The 26,616-nt window shown below is 40.5% G+C and overlaps 3 protein-coding genes and 1 long non-coding RNA gene across 4 annotated transcripts; all 4 read left to right on the top strand.

Moving 5' to 3' along the window:
- The first annotated feature begins 3,139 nt into the window (after nucleotides 1-3,139).
- LOC307026566 (uncharacterized protein) lies at nucleotides 3,140-4,369 on the top strand. Its single transcript, XM_079662068.1, has 5 exons — nucleotides 3,140-3,171; nucleotides 3,263-3,325; nucleotides 3,400-3,458; nucleotides 3,532-4,216; nucleotides 4,296-4,369. Coding segments are annotated over exons 2-4 (735 nt in total). The 5' UTR covers nucleotides 3,140-3,171; nucleotides 3,263-3,323; the 3' UTR covers nucleotides 4,206-4,216; nucleotides 4,296-4,369.
- Nucleotides 4,370-8,996: 4,627 nt separating this feature from the next.
- Nucleotides 8,997-10,225, top strand: LOC307026656 (uncharacterized protein). The gene is made up of 5 exons (XM_079662211.1): nucleotides 8,997-9,027; nucleotides 9,119-9,181; nucleotides 9,256-9,314; nucleotides 9,388-10,072; nucleotides 10,152-10,225. Coding segments are annotated over exons 2-4 (735 nt in total). The 5' UTR covers nucleotides 8,997-9,027; nucleotides 9,119-9,179; the 3' UTR covers nucleotides 10,062-10,072; nucleotides 10,152-10,225.
- A 5,945-nt stretch (nucleotides 10,226-16,170) lies between these two features.
- Nucleotides 16,171-17,338, top strand: LOC307026606. The gene is made up of 4 exons (XR_013804416.1): nucleotides 16,171-16,295; nucleotides 16,370-16,428; nucleotides 16,503-17,187; nucleotides 17,267-17,338. It is a non-coding gene; the product is annotated as an uncharacterized lncRNA (long non-coding RNA).
- Nucleotides 17,339-24,690: 7,352 nt separating this feature from the next.
- On the top strand, nucleotides 24,691-25,919 carry LOC307026552 (uncharacterized protein). The gene is made up of 5 exons (XM_079662036.1): nucleotides 24,691-24,720; nucleotides 24,812-24,874; nucleotides 24,949-25,007; nucleotides 25,082-25,766; nucleotides 25,846-25,919. Coding segments are annotated over exons 2-4 (735 nt in total). The 5' UTR covers nucleotides 24,691-24,720; nucleotides 24,812-24,872; the 3' UTR covers nucleotides 25,756-25,766; nucleotides 25,846-25,919.
- Nucleotides 25,920-26,616: the final 697 nt, after the last annotated feature.

Raw genomic sequence — 26,616 nt, 5'->3', positions numbered from 1 at the left:
TGTTGCACTCTCTGATCATTCCTGTGTTTTCTTTGAGAGCTCTATTTCTGTTCACAAAAATGTTCAAAAAGAGGTAACTACAAATCGACATTTAACTGAAAATACTTGGGAAATGTTTACTAGGAATTTTTCTTCCACACTTGCCCCTGCTAACATCTCAGTAAATGAGCTAGTAGATCATTTAAATACAAAAATTAAAAATGTTATAGATGCCATTGCTCCAACTAAGGTAAAGGAAGTGACTGGCAAGAAAATATCTCCATGAAGAATGGCCATGACCGTGAAAACAGAAAAAAGAGAGTGTCGAAAAGCTGAACGTAGGTGGCGAAAAACAAATCTCCAGGTTCATTTTGAAACCTATAAAGAGAGACTTGGACTTGGCCTTTATAATTTGGAATTGAAAAGCGCACGACAGTCTTTCTTCTCTGACATCATTACCAAAAACAAAAACAACGCACGTGCCTTGTTTGCTACCGTCGACAGACTAACAAACCTCCCAGTGTCAGTAGCCTCTGAATTTCTATCCACCAGGGACTGCAATGATTTTGCCTCCTTCTTCACTGACACAATTCAGAAAATCAGACAAGCAGTCAGTGCCTCTGCATCAGGTACAGCAAATGTGTTGTCCCCGTGTCCACCTAATATCAATTCAAACACCATGGCACAATTCCATCAGATTAATGATAAAAACCTAGAGGACATTATTCAACTTCTGAAATCCTCCTCCTGCTGCCTTGATATTATTCCAACAGGATTTTTCAAAGATGTTTTTCATTGCATGGCCTCAGATCTACTTCACATAGTAAACAAGTCTCTTTACTCAGGTGTTTTTCCCACAGGCCCTGAAAACTGCAGTCATTAAACCGCTCTTAAAAAAGAATAATCTAGATGCTTCAGTAATGAACAATTACAGGCCCATATCAAACCAGCCATTTCTAGGTAAAATCATTGAAAAAGTAGTTTTTCAACAGTTGAGTAATTTCTTGCATTTAAATAACTGTTTCGATGTGTTCCAGTCAGGCTTTCGTCCAAACCACAGCACTGAGACTGCTCTTGTAAAGGTCTTCAATGGCATCCACTTAAACACAGACAGTGGCAGAACTTCAGTGTTAGTATTATTAGATCTCCGTGCTGGGTTTGACACTGTTGACCACAACATATTTCTAAACCGACGAGAAAACCGGGTGGAACTTTCGGAAACAGTTCTAAATTGGTTTGAATCCTACTTAAAGGACAGAAAAAACTTTGTTTCTATGGGTAAATACACATCTGAGTTGACGAATATGACATGTGGGGTACCTCAAGGCTCCATCTTGGGGCCTCTTCTCTTTAACATATACATGCTACCACTGGCTCAGATAATGAAAAACAACAAAATAAGTTACCATAGCTATGCGGATGACACACACATTTACGTAATAATTTCACCAGGAGACTATGCTCCAATTTAAACACTGAGTAAGTGCATTGAACAAATCAATGACTGGATGTGTCAGAACTTTCTCCAATTAAACAAAGATAAAACTGAGGAAATGGTTTTTGGAGCCAAGGCACAACGTATAAAAGTTAGCGCTGAGCTTCAGTCTGCAATGTTCAAAACAACAGATAGAGACAGAAATCTAGGTGTAGTCATGGACTCTGACCTGAGTTTCAACAGTCACATTAAAACAGTTACTAAATCAGCTTACTATCACCTAAAGAACATATCTAGGATTAAAAGACTAATGTCACAGCAGGATTTGGAAAAACTTGTCCATGCTTTTATCTTCAGTAGTTTTACTTTACTGAAGCTAATTCAGACCGCCGCTGCTCGAGTTCTCACTAACACTAAGAGAGTGGATCATATCACTCCTGTTCGGAAGTCTTTACACTGGCTTCCTGTGTGTCAAAGAATTGATTTTTAAAATATTGCTGCTGGTTTATAAAGCTTTGAATGGTTTAGGCCCAAAATACATTTCTGACCTGCTGCTAAATTATGAACCATACAGATCTCTCAGGTTTTCTGGGACTGGTCAGCTTTCTGTCCCCAGAGTCAGAACTAAACATGGTAAAGCAGCGTTCAGTTATTATGCTCCAAATATCTGGAACAAGCTCCCAGAAACCTGCAGGTCCGCTGCAACCCTGACCACTTTTAAATCCAGGCTGAAGACTTTTCTTTTTGCCGCTACTTTTAATTGAACTATTCATATCTTAAACTGCACTGTAACTTTTATCCATGTATTTTTTCTTTTAATGTTTATTTTATTATCTTTGCTTTTTAATGACTGATTTTAAATGCCGTTTTTTTAATGTCTTTCATTTTTTGTAAAGCACTTTGAATTGCCTTGTGTTGAAAGGTGCTATATAAATAAACTTGCCTTGCCTTGACTGCTGAGGGGGGTGTGTAACAGCCCACCACCATGACCTGTTGACCCTTTGCCACTTCAATATTCAAGGCTAAAAACGTGAGTTGCTTACTGATTTGGAAACCAACGTGGTTACACAGCTACGCCACTGGTACAGCGCCCGGGGAGCAATGGGAGTGGGGGGGAAGGGGTAAGTCCGGTGCCTTGCTCAAGGGCACCACGGCAGGGCAGGAGGTGAACTGGGACCTCTCCAAGTATCAGTCCACACTCCATATTTAGGTCTATTCGGGGACTTGAACCGGCAACCCTGCGGCTCACAGTCCAAGCGCCTACTGACTGAGCCACTGTCGGACAAATCTCCTGTACCAAGGCTTTCCATCAAAAGCCACAAAAAATAAATGAATGAATGCTGCTTCAAACAAACAGCATCTAATATGTAATTTAATTTAATTGAGTCTAGTCTGTCTTTCCGGATGCATTATATACAAATTAAAACAAAGACAATTCAACAACTAATACCTTTTTTGAACACTTAGTATTTTTTTACTTTAGCCGTACTTACTGTACAAACATATAATATACAAATGTAGGTTGCTCCCGACACATTTGTGTCTTTTCAATGTTGTATTCATGATTCATACAATGTATTGTCAATGAAAGGTTGCTGGACCTTTTCACATTGAACACACCTCAGGTGTCCTTTTGACAGGTGTTCCCACTTAAACTTTAATTAACACAGCCTTGAGGATCCTTTAAAAGAAGCTTCTTTGGATTCTGAAGACATTGTGGAAAGCTGCTTGTTGGAGACGCTTGTTGCAGTTAGCAGGTATTAACAGTGGTTTGGGTGTTTCATTTTTTTATTTGTACTTTTTGCTAAATTGTTAATATAACCACTTTTGTCTATGCTTTACCTACAGTTGCTTGAAGAAATCACACAGCATACATATTCTCAATGTACCTGGATCTCTAACTAAAATCATGTAAGTAGACAACTGACTTGTAGCTTATTGATTGGTAAGATTTAAACCTAATCTAAAATGAAATCTCTCTGCAGGATGTTGTGGATTTCCTTCATGCTTATTGGCTACATAACCTGTCGTCCTATACAACAAGGTGAGACGATATTGCCTTAAGATTTTTACAATACAATAGAGTAAAGTGCTAACATGTTTTTCCTTTGAAACAGAAACTGCTGCTCCACGCTTCATGCATTGGCCACCCCCTTCTAGCGATCGGTATTGGGGAAGAAGGGCCAGTTCTGACCCGGGCAGCAGCTCCTATCTACCAGGTGTACCCGTACCGAGATCTAACCAAGCTCCTGAACTTCCTGCTCTTCGAGAGGCCAGTTCCAGTGCTGGCCCTGGCAATTACAGGGCTCCAGATTTCTACCGCAGCCCTAACATGGCTGTGGTTAAAGATGACTATGCTATTTTAAGGGATGAACGCTATAACAGCCCTGTGGTTCGTGAACCTGAGGTTGCTTATGCAGCGTCTAGCTATGACACCAGTGCTCCAGAGGACAATGTTGGTAGTTATTATAATTTTAAAGATGCTAGTTGGATGGATGGGCGCTATAACAAACCTCAGGTCAGTGAGCCTGAGGTTGCATATGCAGGGAATGGGTATAACAGCAATGCTCAAGTTGTCACCTATGGTAGCTCAGCAAGGGCTGGTTTGAGCTCTGAACCTGCTGGTGAAGAGGAACCTGAGCCAGTCTTCAGCGAGGTGGCTGGTCTGGAGCCAGTCTCCTCCTTTAGCTCGCGTTCGAGATACCAACGCAAAAGGTCACAAGTTGCTCAAACCCGCTACATCCCAGGAGAGCCTGTTCCCTGGCACGCTCCAAGCAAATATGTCTTCTAAAGACCTTGTTGGTAAGACACAATTTGCTAAATGCCCTGTTTCTGTATCCATCATCCAACTGATGATTCACAAATGTTTTTGCTTTTGCAGGTCTTTAGTTCCAGATGACTGACTGCTGCTTTTCTTAATGTTAATATACCAATAAACTGTGCTTTCACAAAGGCTTTTGTAAATCTGTCTTTATTTTGGCATGTTGGCACAGCATATTACTTTGGTGAATTTGCAAAACTTTTACAAATGCTTTCAACTTAAACTGCAGCAACCAACTGCTCTGTAGAAACTGTGAACAGGGGATGGCGTTGGTTTTGATTTTTTTTTTTAAAACATTTTTAAATGCTTGTGTTTACAGAAGTATTATCACGTTCAGCCATGGAACACAAAACACGTTTTCATTTCCTTTCAAATCTTTGTTTAACCAGGAGGAATCTCATGAGATCATCGATCTCTTTTTCAAGAGACCTGCAGCAGTAGGTTACACATGAAGACATAAAAACAAAAAGGACATCATACAACACAGTTACAGGTTTACAATTTACATACATATCAACATTTGAAGTGGCAACCACTTCAAGTATTTTTTCTTGTGCAGTAAACATATCCAAAGCGGTCCCTGGTGGCTTTTTGGCTTTTAAAAATAGCATTACCCTAGTTTTATCAACATTTAAAAGAAGCTTTATTTCAGAGAGCTGAGTCTGAATATTAAAAACTGCCTGCAATTTAAAAACAGCCTCCTTAATGGAGGGTCCTACACAATACATTCCGGTATCGTCTGCATAAAAATGTAAAGTTGCTCCATCCACATTTTGACCTAAACTGTTTTAGATAAAGAATAATAGTGGACCTAAAACAGAACCTTGTTGTACACCATTAGTAATGTTTAACCACTCAGATGTGAGCCCATCAAATTGAACACATTGGGACCTTTCAAAGAGGTAGTTCACAAACCACCCCACTGCATGGCTGGATATGCCAATACTGGCCAGCCTCTGCTTCAAGATATGATCGACGGCATCGAACGCTTTGGAAATATCAATAAACAGAGCTGCACAACTCTGCTTGTCTAAAATACCAGCAATATCATTCACCACTTTCATTGTTGCAATGATGGTGCTATGTTGCTTTCTGAAACCTGACTGATGTTTACATAGGATGTCATTTATACATAAAAACTCCTTTACCTGTTCACTTACTAGGCGTTCAAGAACCTTAGCCAGAACTGACAATTTAGAGAAGGGCCTATAATTATTTAATAAAGTGGCCTCCCCTCTTTTTAGTCAAGGCAGGACATAAGCCGACTTCCATACTTTTGGAATTGTGCTGAGGGAGAGGTTAAAAAGAGTAATGAAAGGTGGTGCAATAAAATCTACAGCTATCTTTAAAAAGAAAGGTTGTCCGGGCCAGCCGGTTTCTTAGGATCTAACTTAGTTAAGGCTTCATGAACAACATAAATAGTAAAAGGAGAAAAACTGAAAGGGTTTTCCAAACCACATTGTTCAGAGTCACAGACTGTGGTGTTCACAGAAGCAGAGTTAGTAACAGAATCAAACAGAGAGCCACAGGACACAAAATGTTCATTAAAACAATTTAACATAGTGGCCCTGTTTGTTGTGGTAACTGACAGATAATATATAATATGTCTAAGGTTGTGGTGACTGATGTTGCACTCTCTGATCATTCCTGTGTTTTCTTTGAGAGCTCTATTTCTGTTCACAAAAATGTTCAAAAAGAGGTAACTACAAATCGACATTTAACTGAAAATACTTGGGAAATGTTTACTCAGAATTTTTCTTCCACACTTGCCCCTGCTAACATCTCAGTAAATGAGCTAGTAGATCATTTAAATACAAAAAATAAAAATGTTATAGATGCCATTGCTCCAACTAAGGTAAAGGAAGTGACTGGCAAGAAAATATCTCCATGGAGAATGGCCATGACCGTGAAAACAGAAAAAAGAGAGTGTCGAAAAGCTGAACGTAGGTGGCGAAAAACAAATCTCCAGGTTCATTTTGAAATCTATAAAGAGAGACTTGGACTTGGCATTTATAATTTGGAATTGAAAAGCGCACGACAGTCTTTCTTCTCTGACATCATTACCAAAAACAACGCACGTGCCTTGTTTGCTACCGTCGACAGACTAACAAACCTCCCAGTGTCAGTAGCCTCTGAATTTCTATCCACCAGGGACTGCAACGATTTTGCCTCCTTCTTCACTGACACAATTCAGAAAATCAGACAAGCAGTCAGTGCCTCTGCATCAGGTACAGCAAATGTGTTGTCCCCGTGTCCACCTAATATCAATTCAAACACCATGGCACAATTCCATCAGATTAATGATAAAAACCTAGAGGACATTATTCAACTTCTGAAATCCTCTTCCTGCTGCCTTGATATTATTCCAACAGGATTTTTCAAAGATGTTTTTCATTGCATGGCCTCAGATCTACTTCACATAGTAAACAAGTCTCTTTACTCAGGTGTTTTTCCCACAGGCCCTGAAAACTGCAGTCATTAAACCGCTCTTAAAAAAGAATAATCTAGATGCTTCAGTAATGAACAATTACAGGCCCATATCAAACCTGCCATTTCTAGGTAAAATCATTGAAAAAGTAGTTTTTCAACAGTTGAGTAATTTCTTGCATTTAAATAACTGTTTCGATGTGTTCCAGTCAGGCTTTCGTCCAAACCACAGCACTGAGACTGCTCTTGTAAAGGTCTTCAATGGCATCCACTTAAACACAGACAGTGGCAGAACTTCAGTGTTAGTATTATTAGATCTCCGTGCTGGGTTTGACACTGTTGACCACAACATATTTCTAAACCGACGAGAAAACCGGGTGGAACTTTCGGAAACAGTTCTAAATTGGTTTGAATCCTACTTAAAGGACAGAAAAAACTTTGTTTCTATGGGTAAATACACATCTGAGTTGACGAATATGACATGTGGGGTACCTCAAGGCTCCATCTTGGGGCCTCTTCTCTTTAACATATACATGCTACCACTGGCTCAGATAATGAAAAACAACAAAATAAGTTACCATAGCTATGCGGATGACACACACATTTACGTAACAATTTCACCAGGAGACTATGCTCCAATTTAAACACTGAGTAAGTGCATTGAACAAATCAATGACTGGATGTGTCAGAACTTTCTCCAATTAAACAAAGATAAAACTGAGGAAATGGTTTTTGGAGCCAAGGCACAACGTATAAAAGTTAGCGCTGAGCTTCAGTCTGCAATGTTCAAAACAACAGATAGAGACAGAAATCTAGGTGTAGTCATGGACTCTGACCTGAGTTTCAACAGTCACATTAAAACAATTACTAAATCAGCTTACTATCACCTAAAGAACATATCTAGGATTAAAAGACTAATGTCACAGCAGGATTTGGAAAAACTTGTCCATGCTTTTATCTTCAGTAGTTTTACTTTACTGAAGCTAATTCAGACCGCCGCTGCTCGAGTTCTCACTAACACTAAGAGAGTGGATCATATCACTCCTGTTCGGAAGTCTTTACACTGGCTTCCTGTGTGTCAAAGAATTGATTTTAAAAATATTGCTGCTGGTTTATAAAGCTTTGAATGGTTTAGGCCCAAAATACATTTCTGACCTGCTGCTAAATTATGAACCATACAGATCTCTCAGGTTTTCTGGGACTGGTCGGCTTTCTGTCCCCAGAGTCAGAACTAAACATGGTAAAGCAGCGTTCAGTTATTATGCTCCAAATATCTGGAACAAGCTCCCAGAAACCTGCTTGTCCGCTGCAACTCTAACCACTTTTAAATCCAGGCTGAAGACTTTTCTTTTTGCCGCTACTTTTAATTGAACTATTCATATCTTAAACTGCACTGTAACTTTTATCCATGTATTTTTTCTTTTAATGTTTATTTTATTATCTTTGCTTTTTAATGACTGATTTTAAATGCCGTTTTCTTAATGTCTTTCATTTTTTGTAAAGCACTTTGAATTGCCTTGTGTTGAAAGGTGCTATATAAATAAACTTGCCTTGCCTTGACTGCTGAGGGGGGTGTGTAACAGCCCACCACCATGACCTGTTGACCCTTTGCCACTTCAATATTCAAGGCTAAAAACGTGAGTTGCTTACTGATTTGGAAACCAACGTGGTTACACAGCTACGCCACTGGTACAGCGCCCGGGGAGCAATGGGAGTGGGGGGGAAGGGGTAAGTCCGGTGCCTTGCTCAAGGGCACCACGGCAGGGCAGGAGGTGAACTGGGACCTCTCCAAGTATCAGTCCACACTCCATATTTAGGTCTATTCGGGGATTTGAACCGGCAACCCTGCGGCTCACAGTCCAAGCGCCTACTGACTGAGCCACTGTCGGACAAATCTCCTGTACCAAGGCTTTCCATCAAAAGCCACAAAAAATAAATGAATGAATGCTGCTTCAAACAAACAGCATCTAATATGTAATTTAATTTAATTGAGTCTAGTCTGTCTTTCCGGATGCATTATATACAAATTAAAACAAAGACAATTCAACAACTAATACCTTTTTTGAACACTTAGTATTTTTTTACTTTAGCCGTACTTACTGTACACACATATAATATACAAATGTAGGTTGCTCCCGACACATTTGTGTCTTTTCAATGTTGTATTCATGATTCATACAATGTATTGTCAATGAAAGGTTGCTGGACCTTTTCACATTGAACACACCTCAGGTGTCCTTGTTGACAGGTGTTCCCACTTAAACTTTAATTAACACAGCCTTGAGGATCCTTTAAAAGAAGCTTCTTTGGATTCTGAAGACATTGTGGAAAGCTGCTTGTTGGAGACGCTTGTTGCAGTTAGCAGGTATTAACGGTGGTTTGGGTGTTTCATTTTTTTATTTGTACTTTTTGCTAAATTGTTAATATAACCACTTTTGTCTATGCTTTACCTACAGTTGCTTGAAGAAATCACACAGCATACATATCCTCAATGTACCTGGATCTCTAACTAAAATCATGTAAGTAGACAACTGACTTGTAGCTTATTGATTGGTAAGATTTAAACCTAATCTAAAATGAAATCTCTCTGCAGGATGTTGTGGATTTCCTTCATGCTTATTGGCTACATAACCTGTCGTCCTATACAACAAGGTGAGACGATATTGCCTTAAGATTTTTACAATACAATAGAGTAAAGTGCTAACATGTTTTTCCTTTGAAACAGAAACTGCTGCTCCACGCTTCATGCATTGGCCACCCCCTTCTAGCGATCGGTATTGGGGAAGAAGGGCCAGTTCTGACCCGGGCAGCAGCTCCTATCTACCAGGTGTACCCGTACCGAGATCTAACCAAGCTCCTGAACTTCCTGCTCTTCGAGAGGCCAGTTCCAGTGCTGGCCCTGGCAATTACAGGGCTCCAGATTTCTACCGCAGCCCTAACATGGCTGTGGTTAAAGATGACTATGCTATTTTAAGGGATGAACGCTATAACAGCCCTGTGGTTCGTGAACCTGAGGTTGCTTATGTAGCGTCTAGCTATGACACCAGTGCTCCAGAGGACAATGTTGGTAGTTATTATAATTTTAAAGATGCTAGTTGGATGGATGGGCGCTATAACAAACCTCAGGTCAGTGAGCCTGAGGTTGCATATGCAGGGAATGGGTATAACAGCAATGCTCAAGTTGTCACCTATGGTAGCTCAGCAAGGGCTGGTTTGAGCTCTGAACCTGCTGGTGAAGAGGAACCTGAGCCAGTCTTCAGCGAGGTGGCTGGTCTGGAGCCAGTCTCCTCCTTTAGCTCGCGTTCGAGATACCAACGCAAAAGGTCACAAGTTGCTCAAACCCGCTACATCCCAGGAGAGCCTGTTCCCTGGCACACTCCAAGCAAATATGTCTTCTAAAGACCTTGCTGGTAAGACACAATTTGCTAAATGCCCTGTTTCTGTATCCATCATCCAACTGATGATTCACAAATGTTTTTGCTTTTGCAGGTCTTTAGTTCCAGATGACTGACTGCTGCTTTTCTTAATGTCAATATACCAATAAACTGTGCTTTCACAAAGGCTTTTGTAAATCTGTCTTTATTTTGGAATGTTGGCATATGTTGGAATATGACTTTGGTGAAATTGCAAAAACTTTTACAAATGCCTTCAACTTAAACTGCAGCAACCAACTGCTCTGTAGAAACTGTGAAAAGGTGATGGCGTTGGTTTGGATTTAGTTTTTTTTTGTTTTTTTAAATGCTTGTGTTTACTGAAGTATTATCACGTTTAGCCATGGGACACAACAAGTTTTCATTTCCTTTGTTTATTTAACCAGGTGAATCTCATGAGATCTTCGATCTCTTTTTCAAGAGACCTGCAGCAGTAGGTTACACATGAAGACATAAAAACAAAAAGGACATCATACAACACAGTTACAGGTTTACAATTTACATACATATCAACATTTGAAGTGGCAACCACTTCAAGTATTTTTTCTTGTGCAGTAAACATATCCAAAGTGGTCCCTGGTGTCTTTTTGGCTCTTAAAAATAGCATTACCCTAGTTTTATCAACATTTAAAAGAAGCTTTATTTCAGAGAGCTGAGTCTGAATAATATTAAAAACGGCCTGCAAGTTAACAACAGCCTCCTTAATGGAGGGACCTACACAATACATCCCGGTATCGTCCGCGTAAAAATGTAAAGTTGCTCCATCCACATTTTGACCTAAACTGTTGTAGATAAAGAATAATAGTGGACCTAAAACAGAACCTTGTTGTACACCATTAGTAATGTTTAACCACTCAGATGTGAGCCCATCAAATTGAACACATTGGGACCTTTCAAAGAGGTAGTTCACAAACCACCCCACTGCATGGCTGGATATGCCAATACTGGCCAGCCTCTGCTTCAAGATATGATCGACGGCATCGAACGCTTTGGAAATATCAATAAACAGAGCTGCGCAACTCTGCTTATTGTCTAAAATACCAGCAATATCATTCACCACTTTCATTGTCGCAATGATGGTGCTATGTTGCTTTCTGAGACCTGGCTGATGTTTACATAGGATGTCATTTATACATAAAAACTCCTTTACCTGTTCACTTACTAGGCGTTCAAGAACCTTAGCCAGAACTGACAATTTAGAGAAGGGCCTATAATTATTTAATAAAATGGCCTCCCCTCTTTTTAGTCAAGGCAGGACATAAGCTGACTTCCATACTTTTGGAATTGTGCTGAGGGAGAGGTTAAAAAGAGTAGTGAGAGGTGGTGCAATAAAATCTGCAGCTATCTTTAAAAAGAAAGGTTGTCCGGGCCAGCCGGTTTCTTAGGATCTAACTTAGTTAAGGCTTCATGAACAGCATAAATAGTAAAAGGAGAAAAACTGAAAGGGTTTTCCAAACCACATTGTTCAGAGTCACAGACTGGTGTTCACAGAAGCAGAGTTAGTAACAGAATCAAACAGAGAGCCACAGGACACAAAATGTTCATTAAAACAATTTAACATAGTGGCCCTGTTTGTTGTGGTAACTGACAGATAATACTTAGACTCAGCACTTTTGGTTTGCGATGTGAAGCTATTTCTTAGCTGCCTAAAACGAAGCCATTCTACTTCTGAGCCTGATTGCCTATGCCCAGGCCTTGTTTATCTCATGTACAGTAGGAGACTAGACAATTAAGCAGAGAACCAAGGATTGTCTCGTAAGAACAACACCAAAGTACTTTCCCAAGGATATGGTCTCTGACTTTCCTGTGAAGATCCTGCATATTGGGGCTGAACATCCGACAGTAAAAAATGTGGTACTGCACATTGGGACAAATTATGTTGTGAAACAACAGTCAGAAGTGCTGAAAGAAGACTTTAAATGTTTGTTGGAAACTGTCAGCTCTCTAAATGCAGAGGTGTTCATCAGTGGCCCTCTACCGCCAGTCAGAAGAGGAGGAGTGGAGAGATTCAGCAAATTGTTTGCACTGAACACCTGGCTTTCAACTGCCTGTACTGACCATTCTGTCCATTTTATTGACAACTTTAACTTTTTCTGGGGCCGCAGACATCTTTTTAAGGCAAATGGAGTTTGCCTGAACAAGTCAGGAGTGAAATTGTTTATCTCGAACATATTCGACTGCCTGCGTCATCAATCTGTTTCCTCTGCCAAGGACAAGCAACAAGAGGAATCAAAACAAGAGAAAGACACAACACATCGCTCAGAAAACCTTGAAAATCTATCACTGCACCCGCCTGAGGAATGTCTTGATTACGGGAGACAAATAGAGGGGCCTCCCCCGCCCTTCACCCCCCCTATCACCTCTGAGGATACTGTTCCTTCACCCCATAGCTCTCTCTACTCTCCGTTCACCCTTTCACCCCTGCCCACCCTCCATGACCAAACTAAGGCGATACGCAGGGTTGGCAGCATGTCCTTTAACCCCGCTCCTCAACAACGCCCATCAAAATCACCGAAGCAAAGACGCTTCATTACCGTGCCTACGTCAAACCCCCCCCCCCCCCCCGGCAGCATGTCCTTTACCCCCGCCCTTCAACGACGCCCACCAAAATCACAGAAGCAGAGACGCACACCATCTCCCCCGTCTTCATCACCGTGCCTACGTCAACCACCTCCCCCACCTTCAAGAAAGCATCTGCGGTCTCTGAAGCCTGATAAGGATGTGTGTGTACAAAACGCAACAAACTCTAACTGATATGTGTTGGGTCCAGGCTCAAGGGCGTATGGCACTCTCACCTCTTTCCAGGAGCTGTTTTCCGGGGCCCTGCCTGCCAGTAGCTTTGCCGATATCTGTGTTGATAGGTAATATATTAAGAGCGGTGAATCAGCTTGGAAACAGGAAGTGGTCAAATGTTTGTGTGAGTTTATCAAATTTAGCAGTGATTCCATGTCAGCTACAGCTTGTTACAAAAATCTTACTGATTGTGTATTCAACAAACTTAAACTAGCTTTATTAAATGTCAGGTCTTTGGCAGGAAAAACATTTTTAATCAATGAAATGATTTAACGATGATTTAATAAAAAAATTAAAAATGTTATAGATGCCATTTCTCCAACTAAGGTAAAGGAAGTGACTGGCAAGAAAATATCTCCATGGCGAAAGGCCATGACCGTGAAAACAGAAAAAAGAGAGTGTCGAAAAGCTGAACGTAGGTGGCGAAAAACAAATCTCCAGGTTCATTTTGAAATCTATAAAGAGAGACTTGGCCTTTATAATTTGGAATTGAAAAGCGCACGACAGTCTTTCTTCTCTGACATCATTACCAAAAACAAAAACAACGCACGTGCCTTGTTTGCTACCGTCGACAGACTAACAAACCCCTCAGTGTCAGTAGCCTCTGAATTTCTATCCACCAGGGACTGCAATGATTTTGCCTCCTTCTTCACTGACACAATTCAGAAAATCAGACAAGCAGTCAGTGCCTCTACATCAGGTACATTAAATGTGTTGTCCCTGTGTCCACCTAATATCAATTCAAACACCATGACACAATTCCATCAGATTAATGATAAAAACCTAGAGGACATTATTCAACTTCTGAAATCCTCCTCCTGCTGCCTTGATATTATTCCAACAGGATTTTTCAAAGATGTTTTTCATTGCATGGCCTCAGATCTACTTCACATAGTAAACAAGTCTCTTTACTCAGGTGTTTTTCCCACAGGCCCTGAAAACTGCAGTCATTAAACCGCTCTTAAAAAAGAATAATCTAGATGCTTCAGTAATGAACAATTACAGGCCAATATCAAACCTGCCATTTCTAGGTAAAATCATTGAAAAAGTTGTTTTTCAACAGTTGAGTAATTTCTTGCATTTAAATAACTGTTTCGATGTGTTCCAGTCAGGCTTTCGTCCAAACCACAGCACTGAGACTGCTCTTGTAAAGGTCTTCAATGGCATCCACTTAAACACAGACAGTGGCAGAACTTCAGTGTTAGTATTATTAGATCTCAGTGCTGGGTTTGACACTGTTGACCACAACATATTACAAGACCGACTAGAAAACCGGGTGGGACTTTCGGAAACAGTTCTAAATTGGTTTGAATCCTACTTAAAGGACAGAAAAAACGTTGTTTCTATGGGTAAATACACATCTGAGTTGACGAATATAACATGTGGGGTAACTCAAGGATCCATCTTGGGGCCTCTTCTCTTTAACATATACATGCTACCACTGGCTCAGATAATGAAAAACAACAAAATAAGTTACCATAGCTATATGCGGATGACACACACATTTCCGTAACAATTTCACCAGGAGACTATGCTCCAATTTAAACACTGAGTAAGTGCATTGAACAAATCAATGACTGGATGTTTCAGAACTTTCTCCAATTAAACAAAGATAAAACTGAGGTAATGGTTTTTGGAGCCAAGGCACAACGTATAAAAGTTAGCGCTGAGCTTCAGTCTGCAATGTTCAAAACAACAAATAAAGCCAGAAATCTAGGTGTAGTCATGGACTCTGACCTGAGTTTCAAAAGTCACATTAAAACAATTACTAAATCAGCCTACTATCACCAAAAGAATATTTCTAGGATTAAAAGACTAATGTCACAGCAGGATTTGGAAAAACTTGTCCATGCTTTTATCTTCAGTAGTTTTACTTTACTGAAGCTAATTCAGACCGCCGCTGCTCGAGTTCTCACTAACACTAAGAGAGTGGATCATATCACTCCTGTTCTGAAGTCTTTACACTGGCTTCCTGTGTGTCAAAGAATTGATTTAAAAAATATTGCTGCTGGTTTATAAAGCTTTGAATGGTTTAGGCCCAAAATACATTTCTGACCTGCTGCTAAATTATGAACCATACAGATCTCTCAGGTTTTCTGGGACTGGTCAGCTTTCTGTCGCCAGAGTCAGAACTAAACATGGTAAAGCAGCGTTCAGTTATTATGCTCCAAATATCTGGAACAAGCTCCCAGAAACCTGCTTGTCCGCTGCAACTCTGACTACTTTTAAATCCAGGCTGAAGACTTTTCTTTTTGCCGCTACTTTTAATTGAACTATTCATATCTTAAACTGCACTGTAACTTTTATCCATGTATTTTTTCTTTTAACGTTTATTTTATTATCTTTGCTTTTTAATGACTGATTTTAAATGCCGTTTTCTTAATGTCTTTCATTTTTTGTAAAGCACTTTGAATTGCCTTGTGTTGAAAGGTGCTATATAAATAAACTTGCCTTGCCTTGACTGCTGAGGGGGGTGTGTAACAGCCCACCACCATGACCTGTTGACCCTTTGCCACTTCAATATTCAAGGCTAAAAACGTGAGTTGCTTACTGATTTGGAAACCAACGTGGTTACACAGCTACAGCGCCCGGGGAGCAATGGGAGTGGGGGGGAAGGGGTAAGTCCGGTGCCTTGCTCAAGGGCACCACGGCAGGGCAGGAGGTGAACTGGGACCTCTCCAAGTATCAGTCCACACTCCATATTTAGGTCTATTCGGGGACTTGAACCGGCAACCCTGCGGCTCACAGTCCAAGCGCCTACTGACTGAGCCACTGTCGGACAAATCTCCTGTACCAAGGCTTTCCATCAAAAGCCACAAAAAATAAATGAATGAATGCTGCTTCAAACAAACAGCATCTAATATGTAATTTAATTTAATTGAGTCTAGTCTGTCTTTCCGGATGCATTATATACAAATTAAAACAAAGACAATTCAACAACTAATACATTTTTTGAACACTTAGTATTTTTATACTTTAGCCGTACTTACTGTACAAACATATAATATACAAATGTAGGTTGCTCCCGACACATTTGTGTCTTTTCAATGTTTTATTCATGATTCATACAATGTATTGTCAATGAAAGGTTGCTGGACCTTTTCACATTGAACACACCTCAGGTGTCCTTGTTGACAGGTGTTCCCACTTAAACTTTAATTAACACAGCCTTGAGGATCCTTTAAAAGAAGCTTCTTTGGATTCTGAAGACATTGTGGAAAGCTGCTTGTTGGAGATGCTTGTTTCATTTAGCAGGTATTAACGGTGGTTTGGGTGTTTCATTCTTTTATTTGTACTTTTTGCTAAATTGTTAATATAACCACTTTTGTCTATGCTTTACCTACAGTTGCTTGAAGAAATCACACAGCATACATATCCTGAATGTACCTGGATCTCTAACTAAAATCATGTAAGTAGACAACTGACTTGTAGCTTATTGATTGGTAAGATTTAAACCTAATCTAAAATGAAATCTCTCTGCAGGATGTTGTGGATTTCCTTCATGCTTATTGGCTACATAACCTGTCGTCCTATACAACAAGGTGAGACGATATTGCCTTAAGATTTTTACAATAAAATAGAGTAAATTGCTAACATGTTTTTCCTTTTGAAACAGAAACTGCTGCTCCACGCTTCATGCATTGGCCACCCCCTTCTAGCGATCGGTATTGGGGAAGAAGGGCCAGTTCTGACCCGGGCAGCAGCTCCTATCTACCAGGTGTACCCGTACCGAGATCTAACAAAGCTCCTGAACTTCCTGCTCTTCGAGAGACCAGTTCCAGTGCTGGCCCTGGCAATTACAGGGCTCCAGATTTCTACCGCAGCCCTAACATGGCTGTGGTTAAAGATGACTATGCTATTTTAAGGGATGAACGCTATAACAGCCCTGTGGTTCGTGAACCTGAGGTTGCTTATGCAGCGTCTAGATATGACACCAGTGCTCCAGAGGACAATGTTGGTAGTTATGATAATTTTAAAGATGCTAGTTGGATGGATGGGCGCTATAACAAACCTCAGGTCAGTGAGCCTGAGGTTGCATATGCAGGGAATGGGTATAACAGCAATGCTCAAGTTGTCACCTATGGTAGCTCAGCAAGGGCTGGTTTGAGCTCTGAACCTGCTGGTGAAGAGGAACCTGAGCCAGTCTTCAGCGAGGTGGCTGGTCTGGAGCCAGTCTCCTCCTTTAGCTCGCGTTCGAGATACCAACGCAAAAGGTCACAAGTTGCTCAAACCCGCTACATCCCAGGAGAGCCTGTTCCCTGGCACGCTCCAAGCAAATATGTCTTCTAAAGACCTTGCTGGTAAGACACAATTTGCTAAATGCCCTGTTTCTGTATCCATCATCCAACTGATGATTCACAAATGTTTTTGCTTTTGCAGGTCTTTAGTTCCAGATGACTGACTGCTGCTTTTCTTAATGTCAATATACCAATAAACTGTGCTTTCACAAAGGCTTTTGTAAATCTGTCTTTATTTTTGGAATGTTGGCACAGCATATTACTCTGGTGAAATTGCAAAAACTTTTACAAATGCCTTCAGCTTAAACTGCAGCAACCAACTGCTCTGTAGAAACTGTGAAAAGGGGATGGCGTTGGTTTGGTTTGGATTTTTTTTTTTTTTTTAAATGCTTGTGTTTACAGAAGTATTATCACGTTTAGCCATGGGACACAAAACAAGTTTTCATTTCCTTTCAAATCTTTATTTAACCAGGTGAATCTCATGAAATCGTCGATCTCTTTTTCAAGAGACTTGCAGCAGTAGGTTACACATGAAGACATAAAAACAAAAAGGACATCATACAACACAGTTACAGGTTTACAATTTACATACATATCAACATTTGAAGTGGCAACCACTTCAAGTATTTTTTCTTGTGCAGTAAACATATCCAAAGCGGTCCCTGGTGTCTTTTTGGCTCTTAAAAATAGCATTACCCTAGTTTTATCAACATTTAAAAGAAGCTTTATTTCAGAGAGCTGAGTCTGAATATTAAAAACGGCCTGCAATTTAACAACAGCCTCCTTAATGGAGGGACCTGCACAATACATCCCGGTATTGTCCGCATAAAAATGTAAAGTTGCTCCATCCACATTTTGACCTAAACTGTTGTAGATAAAGAATAATAGTGGACCTAAAACAGAACCTTGTGGTACACCATTAGTAATGTTTAACCACTCAGATGTGAGCCCATCAAATTGAACACATTGGGACCTTTCAGAGAGGTAGTTCACAAACCACCCCACTGCATGGCTGGATATGCCAATACTGGCCAGCCTCTGCTTCAAGATATGATCGACGGCATCGAACGCTTTGGAAATATCAATAAACAGAGCTGCACAACTCTGCTTATTGTCTAAAATACCAGCAATATCATTCACCACTTTCATTGTCGCAATGATGGTGCTATGTTGCTTTCTGAAACCTGACTGTTTACATAGGATGTCATTTATACATAAAAACTCCTTTACCTGTTCACTTACTAGGCGTTCAAGAACCTTAGCCAGAACTGACAATTTAGAGAAGGGCCTGTAATTATTTAATAAAGTGGCCTCCCCTCTTTTTATTCAAGGCAGGACATAAGCTGACTTCCATACTTTTGGAATTGTGCTGAGGGAGAGGTTAAAAAGAGTAGTGAGAGGTGGTGCAATCAAATCTGCAGCTATCTTTAAAAAGAAAGGTTGTCCGGGCCAGCCGGTTTCTTAGGATCTAACTTAGTTAAGGCTTCATGAACAACATAAATAGTAAAAGGAGAAAAACTGAAAGGGTTTTCCAAACCACATTGTTCAGAGTCACAGACTGTGGTGTTCACAGAAGCAGAGTTAGTAACATAATCAAACAGAGAGCCACAGGACACAAAATGTTCATTAAAACAATTTAACCTAGTGGCCCTGTTTGTTGTGGTAACTGACAGATAAGACTTAGACTCAGCACTTTTGGTTTGCGATGTGAAACTATTTCTTAGCTGCCTAAAACGAAGCCGTTCTACTTCTTGCCCTGATTGCCTAGCCTTTGCCCAGGCCTTGTTTATCTCATGTACAGTAGGAGACTAGACAATTAAGCAGAGAACCAAGGATTGTCTCGTCCCTTCACTCTAAATGTACGCAGGGGTGCATGTCTATCAATAATTTCCATAAATCCAAGATAAAAATAAGACCATGCAGTTTTAACATCATCACACAGATCGTTTTTTCCCCAATCAAAACCAAGCAGATCATGTACAAAACCTTGCTCCACAAAATGTTTTGTGTCTCTCTTTGTGACAATGCGAGGTTTACCGTTTTGGACCTTTGTGTCCCTAATTGTGGCTACAACACAGTGGTCACTCACATCATTTGTAAATACTCCCACAGATGAGTATTTATGGGGAACATTAGTTAAAATGAGATCTATTAAGGACAATTTATTTGGGCGAGGACTGTCTACAATCTGAGTAACATTTAATGAGATACAAAGGTTTATAAAATCCTCTGACACTGTAGTTAACCAGTCCCAGTTAAAATCGCCAAGTAGCACTATTTCCTTGTAGTCAAGTTGAGATAAAAGATTTGCTAACGAAGACAAAGAGTCCTTCTTGCAAAATAATGGACAAAGGCATGCTAACTCAAAGCTAGTTAGCAGCTATAAGGATTCCAAGGAACAGGAGGGCTGTGTACCGGGTAATAAATCTTCAAGTGGTAGTCCTCCCTGGAAATGTCTCTGTGCAAGGCCTAAGAGTAAATCATTTCCATGGGATTTGGGAGGACGAACAACAGGCAGAGCCCAGGAAAAGCGCCTCTTCAACCCCTATTCATACTAAACAGCCGTGGACAGCTGCTAAAGGGAGAACTACAAACAATCCTCCGAAACCACAGAGCGTGCCAATCCAAAACAGATACGATCCACTGACCCAGAACCGGAGATCTCTTTCTGATGACCTGGTTAACTTGTCCTCTTCACACAGCAGGGTAAGAACGAATAGCTACTTCAAAAGTAAAAGACTAGAGGGAAAGCTAACGACTGGGCCTGAAACTCTGATTGTGGGCGACTCTGCTTTAAGAGATGTAAAAAGGCTGTGGAGTAAGAACAACACCAAAGTACTTTCCCAAGGATGTGGTCTCTGACTTTCCTGTGAAGATCCTGCATATTGGTGCTGAACATCCGACTGTAAAAAATGTGGTACTGCACATTGGGACAAATGATGTTTCAGCAAATTGTTTGCACTGAACACCTGGCTTTCAGCTGCCTGTACTGACCCTTCTGTCCATTTTATTGACAACTTTAACTTTTTCTGGGACCGCAGACATCTTTTTAAGGCAAATGGAGTTTGCCTGAACAAGTCAGGAGTGAAATTGTTTATCTCTAACATATTCAACTGCCTGCGTCATCAATCTGTTCCCTCTGCCAAGGACAAGCAACAAGAGGAATCAAAACAAGAGAAAGACACAACACATCGCTCAGAAAACCTTGAAAATCTATCACTGCACCCGACTGAGGAATGTCTTGATTATGGGAGACAAATAGAGGAGCCTCCCCCGCCCTTCACCCCCCCTATCACCTCTGAGGATACTGTTCCTTCACCCCACAGCTCTCTCTACTCTCCGTTCACCCTTTCACCCTAGCCCACCCTCATTGACCAAACTAAGTCGATACGCAGGGTTGGCAGCATGTCCTTTAACGCCGCTCCTCAACGACGCCCATCAAAATCAACGAAGCAAAGACGCGCACCATCTCCCCCGTCTTCATCACCGTGCCTACGTCAACCACCTCCCCCGCCTTCAAGAAAGCATCTGCGGTCTCTGAAGCCTGATAAGGATGTGTGTGTACAAAACGCAACAAACTCTAACTGATATGTGTTGGGTCCACGCTCAAGGGCGTATGGCACTCTCACGTCTTTCCAGGAGCTGTTTTCCGGGGCCCTGCCTGCCAGTAGCTTTGCCGATATCTGTGTTGATAGGTAATAGATTAAGAGCGGTGAATCAGCTTGGAAACAGGAAGTGCTCCAATGGTTGTGTGAGTTTATCAAATTTAGCAGTGATTCCATGTCAGCTACAGCTTGTCACAAAAATCTTACTGATTGTGTATTCAACAAACTTAAACTAGCTTTATTAAATGTCAGGTCTTTGGCAGGAAAAACATTTTTAATCAATGATTTTACCACTGAGCACAATCTCGATTTTATGTTTTTAGCGGAAACTTGGATTGAACAAAATAACAATGCAGCTGTTCTTATTTAATCAACCCCTCCCAACTTTAGTGTTATGAGTCAGGAAATAATGCATAAGAAAGGGGGTGGAGTTGCTATTTTGTTCACTGATTCCATTCAATGCAGGAAGACATCTTATGGGAACTTTGCTTCTTTTGAATATGTGGCCCTTCAGCTGAAATGCTCCTCTCGAGCTCTGTTCCTAAATATCTATAGTCCACCCAAATACTGTGCAAGCTTTTTTGATGACTTTACTGAACTGCTGTCTATAGTGTGTATTGACTTTTACCGTCTAGTCATTGTTGGTGGTTTTAACATCCATGTTGACAACCCCCAGGACAGAGGGGCTAAAGAACTGTTTTGTGTTCTTAATAACTATGGATTGACTCAGCATGTGACGGAGCCCACGCACAATAAAGGGCACACTCTGGACTTAATTATCTCAAAGGGTCTGAATATCTCTAAGGTTGTGGTGACAGATGTTGCACTCTCCGATCATTCCTGTGTTTTCTTTGAGAGCTCTATTTCTGTTCAGAAAATGTTCAAAAAGAGGTAACTACAAATCGACATTTAACTGAAAATACTAGGGAAATGTTTACTCAGAATTTTTCTTCCACACTTGCCCCTGCTAACATCTCAGTAAATGAGCTAGTAGATCATTTTAATAAAAAAATAAAAAATGTTATAGATGCCATTGCTCCAACTAAGGTAAAGGAAGTGACTGGCAAGAAAATATCTCCATGGAGAAAGGCCATGATCGTGAAAACAGAAAAAAGAGAGTGTCGAAAAGTTGACGTAGGTGGCGAAAAACAAATCTCCAGGCTCATTTTGAAATCTATAAAGAGAGACTTGGACTTGGCCTTTATCATTTGGAATTAAAAAGCGCACGACAGTCTTTCTTCTCTGACATCATTACCAAAAACAAAAACAACGCACGTGCCTTGTTTGCTACCGTCGACAGACTAACAAACCCCCCAGTGTCAGTAGCCTCTGAATTTCTATCCACCAGGGACTGCAATGATTTTGCCTCCTTCTTCATTGACACAATTCAGAAAATCAGACAAGCAGTCAGTGCCTCTGCATCAGGTACAGCAAATGTGTTGTCCCTGTGTCCACCTAATATCAATTCAAACACCATGACACAATTCCATCAGATTAATGATAAAAACCTAGAGGACATTATTCAACTTCTGAAATCCTCCTCCTGCTGCCTTGATATTATTCCAACAGGATTTTTCAAAGATGATTTTCATTGCATGGCCTCAGATCTACTTCACATAGTAAACAAGTCTCTTTACTCAGGTGTTTTTCCCACATAACCTGAAAACTGCAGTCATTAAACCGCTCTTAAAAAAGAATAATCTAGATGCTTCAGTAATGAACAATTACAGGCCCATGTCAAACCTGCCATTTCTAGGTAAAATCATTGAAAAAGTTGTTTTTCAACAGTTGAGTAATTTCTTGCATTTAAATAACTGTTTCGATGTGTTCCAGTCAGGCTTTCGTCCAAACCACAGCACTGAGACTGCTCTTGTAAAGGTCTTCAATGGCATCCACTTAAACACAGACAGTGGCAGAACTTCAGTGTTAGTATTATTAGATCTCAGTGCTGGGTTTGACACTGTTCACCACAACATATTACTAGACCGACTAGAAAACCGGGTGGGACTTTCGGAAACAGTTCTAAATTGGTTTGAATCCTACTTAAAGGACAGAAAAGACTTTGTTTCTATGGGTAAATACACATTTGAGTTGACAAATATGACATGTGGGGTACCTCAAGGCTCCATCTTGGGGCCTCTTCTCTTTAACATATACATGCTACCACTGGCTCAGATAATGAAAAACAACAAAATAAGTTACCATAGCTATATGCGGATGACACACATATTTACGTAATAATTTCACCAGGAGACTATGCTCCAATTTAAACACTGAGTAAGTGCATTGAACAAATCAATGACTGGATGTGTCAGAACTTTCTCCAATTAAACAAAGATAAAACTGAGGTAATGGTTTTTGGAGCCAAGGCACAACGTATAAAAGTTAGCGCTGAGCTTCAGTCTGCAATGTTCAAAACAACAGATAAAGCCAGAAATCTAGGTGTAGTCATGGACTCTGACCTGAGTTTCAACAGTCACATTAAAACTATTACTAAATCAGCCTACTATCACCAAAAGAATATTTCTAGGATTAAAAGACTAATGTCACAGCAGGATTTGGAAAAACTTGTCCATGCTTTTATCTTCAATAGTTTTACTTTACTGAAGCTAATTCAGACCGCCGCTGCTCGAGTTCTCACTAACACTAAGAGAGTGGATCATATCACTCCTGTTCTGAAATCTTTACACTGGCTTCCTGTGTGTCAAAGAATTGATTTAAAAAATATTGCTGCTGGTTTATAAAGCTTTGAATGGTTTAGGCCCAAAATAGATTTCTGACCTGCTGCTAAATTATGAACCATACAGATCTCTCAGGTTTTCTGGGACTGGTCAGCTTTCTGTCCCCAGAGTCAGAACTAAACATGGTAAAGCAGCATTCAGTTATTATGCTCCAAATATCTGGAACAAGCTCCCAGAAACCTGCAGGTCCGCTGCAACTCTGACTACTTTTAAATCCAGGCTGAAGACTTTTCTTTTTGCCGCTACTTTTAATTGAACTATTCATATCTTAAACTGCACTGTAACTTTTATCCATGTATTTTTTCTTTCAATGTTTATTTTATTATCTTTGCTTTTTAATGACTGATTTTAAATGCCGTTTTCTTAATGTCTTTCATTTTTTGTAAAGCACTTTGAATTGCCTTGTGTTGAAAGGTGCTATATAAATAAACTTGCCTTGCCTTGACTGCTGAGGGGGGTCTGTAACAGCCCACCACCATGACCTGTTGACCCTTTGCCACTTCAATATTCAAGGCCAAAAACATGAGTTGCTTACTGATTTGGAAACCAACGTGGTTACACAGCTACGCCACTGGTACAGCGCCCGGGGAGCAATGGGAGTGGGGGGGAAGGGGTAAGTCTGCTGCCTTGCTCAAGGGCACCACGGCAGGGCAGGAGGTGAACTGGGACCTCTCCAAGTATCAGTCCACACTCCATATTTAGGTCTATTCGGGGACTTGAACCAGCAACCCTGCGGCTCACAGTCCAAGCCCCTACTGACTGAGCCACTGTCGGACAAATCTCCTGTACCAGGGCTTTCCATCAAAAGCCACAAAAAATAAATGAATGAATGCTGCTTCAAACAAACAGCATCTAATATGTAATTTAATTTAATTGAGTCTAGTCTGTCTTTCCGGATGCATTATATACAATTTAAAACAAAGACAATTCAACAACTAATACATTTTTTGAACACTTAGTATTTTTATACTTTAGCCGTACTTACTGTACAAACATATAATATACAAATGTAGGTTGCTCCCGACACATTTGTGTCTTTTCAATGTTTTATTCATGATTCATGCAATGTATTGTCAATGAAAGGTTGCTGGACCTTTTCACATTGAACACACCTCAGGTGTCCTTGTTGACAGGTGTTCCCACTTAAACAGTAATTAACACAGCCTTGAGGATCCTTTAAAAGAAGCTTCTTTGGATTCTGAAGACATTGTGGAAAGCTGCTTGTTGGAGACGCTTGTTGCAGTTAGCAGGTATTAACGGTGGTTTGGGTGTTTCATTTTTTTATTTGTACTTTTTGCTAAATTGCTAATATAACCACTTTTGTCTATGCTTTACCTACAGTTGCTTGAGGAAATCACACAGCATACATATCCTGAATGTACCTGGATCTCTAACTAAAATCATGTAAGTAGACAACTGACTTGTAGCTTATTGATTGGTACGATTTAAACCTAATCTAAAATGAAATCTCTCTGCAGGATGTTGTGGATTTCCTGCATGCTTATTGGCTACGTAACCTGTCGTCCTATACAACAAGGTGAGACGATATTGCCTTAAGATTTTTACAATAAAATAGAGTAAATTGCTAACATGTTTTTCCTTTTGAAACAGAAAATACTGCTCCACGCTTCATACATTGGCCACACCCTTCTAGCGATCTGTATTGGGGAAGAAGGGCCACTTCTGACTGGGGCAGCAGCTCCTATCTACCAGGTGTACCCGTACCGAGATCTAACAAAGCTCCTGAACTTCCTGCTCTTCGAGAGGCCAGTTCCAGTGCTGGCCCTGGCAATTACAGGGCTCCAGATTTCTACCGCAGCCCTAACATGGCTGTGATTAAAGATGACTATGCTAGTTTGAGGGATGAACGCTATAACAGCCCTTTGGTTCGTGAACCTGAGGTTGCTTATGCAGCGTCTAGCTATGACACCAGTGCTCCAGAGGACAATGTTGGTAGTTATTATAATTTTAAAGATGCTAGTTGGATGGATGGGCGCTATAACAAACCTCAGGTCAGTGAGCCTGAGGTTGCATATGCAGGGAATGGGTATAACAGCAATGCTCAAGTTGTCACCTATGGTAGCTCAGCAAGGGCTGGTTTGAGCTCTGAACCTGCTGGTGAAGAGGAACCTGAGCCAGTCTTCAGCGAGGTGGCTGGTCTGGAGCCAGTCTCCTCCTTTAGCTCGCGTTCGAGATACCAACGCAAAAGGTCACAAGTTGCTCAAACCCGCTACATCCCAGGAGAGCCTGTTCCCTGGCACACTCCAAGCAAATATGTCTTCTAAAGACCTTGCTGGTAAGACACAATTTGCTAAATGCCCTGTTTCTGTATCAATCATCCAACTGATGATTCACAAATGTTTTTGCTTTTGCAGGTCTTTAGTTCCAGATGACTGACTGCTGCTTTTCTTAATGTCAATATACCAATAAACTGTGCTTTCACAAAGGCTTTTGTAAATCTGTCTTTATTTTGGCATGTTGGCACAGCATATTACTTTGGTGAATTTGCAAAACTTTTACAAATGCTTTCAACTTAATCTGCAGCAACCAACTGCTCTGTAGACACTGTGAAAAGGTGATGGCGTTGGTTTGGATTTTGTTTTTTTTTGTTTTTTTAAATGCTTGTGTTTACTGAAGTATTATCACGTTTAGCCATGGGACACAACAAGTTTTCATTTCCTTTGTTTATTTAACCAGGTGAATCTCATGAGATCTTCGATCTCTTTTTCAAGAGACCTGCAGCAGTAGGTTACACATGAAGACATAAAAACAAAAAGGACATCATACAACACAGTTACAGGTTTACAATTTACATACATATCAACATTTGAAGTGGCAACCACTTCAAGTATTTTTTCTTGTGCAGTAAACATATCCAAAGCGGTCCCTGGTGTCTTTTTGGCTCTTAAAAATAGCATTACCCTAGTTTTATCAACATTTAAAAGAAGCTTTATTTCAGAGAGCTGAGTCTGAATAATATTAAAAACGGCCTGCAAGTTAACAACAGCCTCCTTAATGGATGGACCTACACAATACATCCCGGTATCGTCCGCGTAAAAATGTAAAGTTGCTCCATCCACATTTTGACCTAAACTGTTGTAGATAAAGAATAATAGTGGACCTAAAACAGAACCTTGTTGTACACC

The sequence above is a fragment of the Notothenia rossii genome (assembly GCF_949606895.1).
Source record: "Notothenia rossii genome assembly, chromosome: 12".
Classification (NCBI taxonomy): domain Eukaryota; kingdom Metazoa; phylum Chordata; class Actinopteri; order Perciformes; family Nototheniidae; genus Notothenia; species Notothenia rossii.
This window is presented reverse-complemented; position numbering and strand designations above follow the sequence as displayed.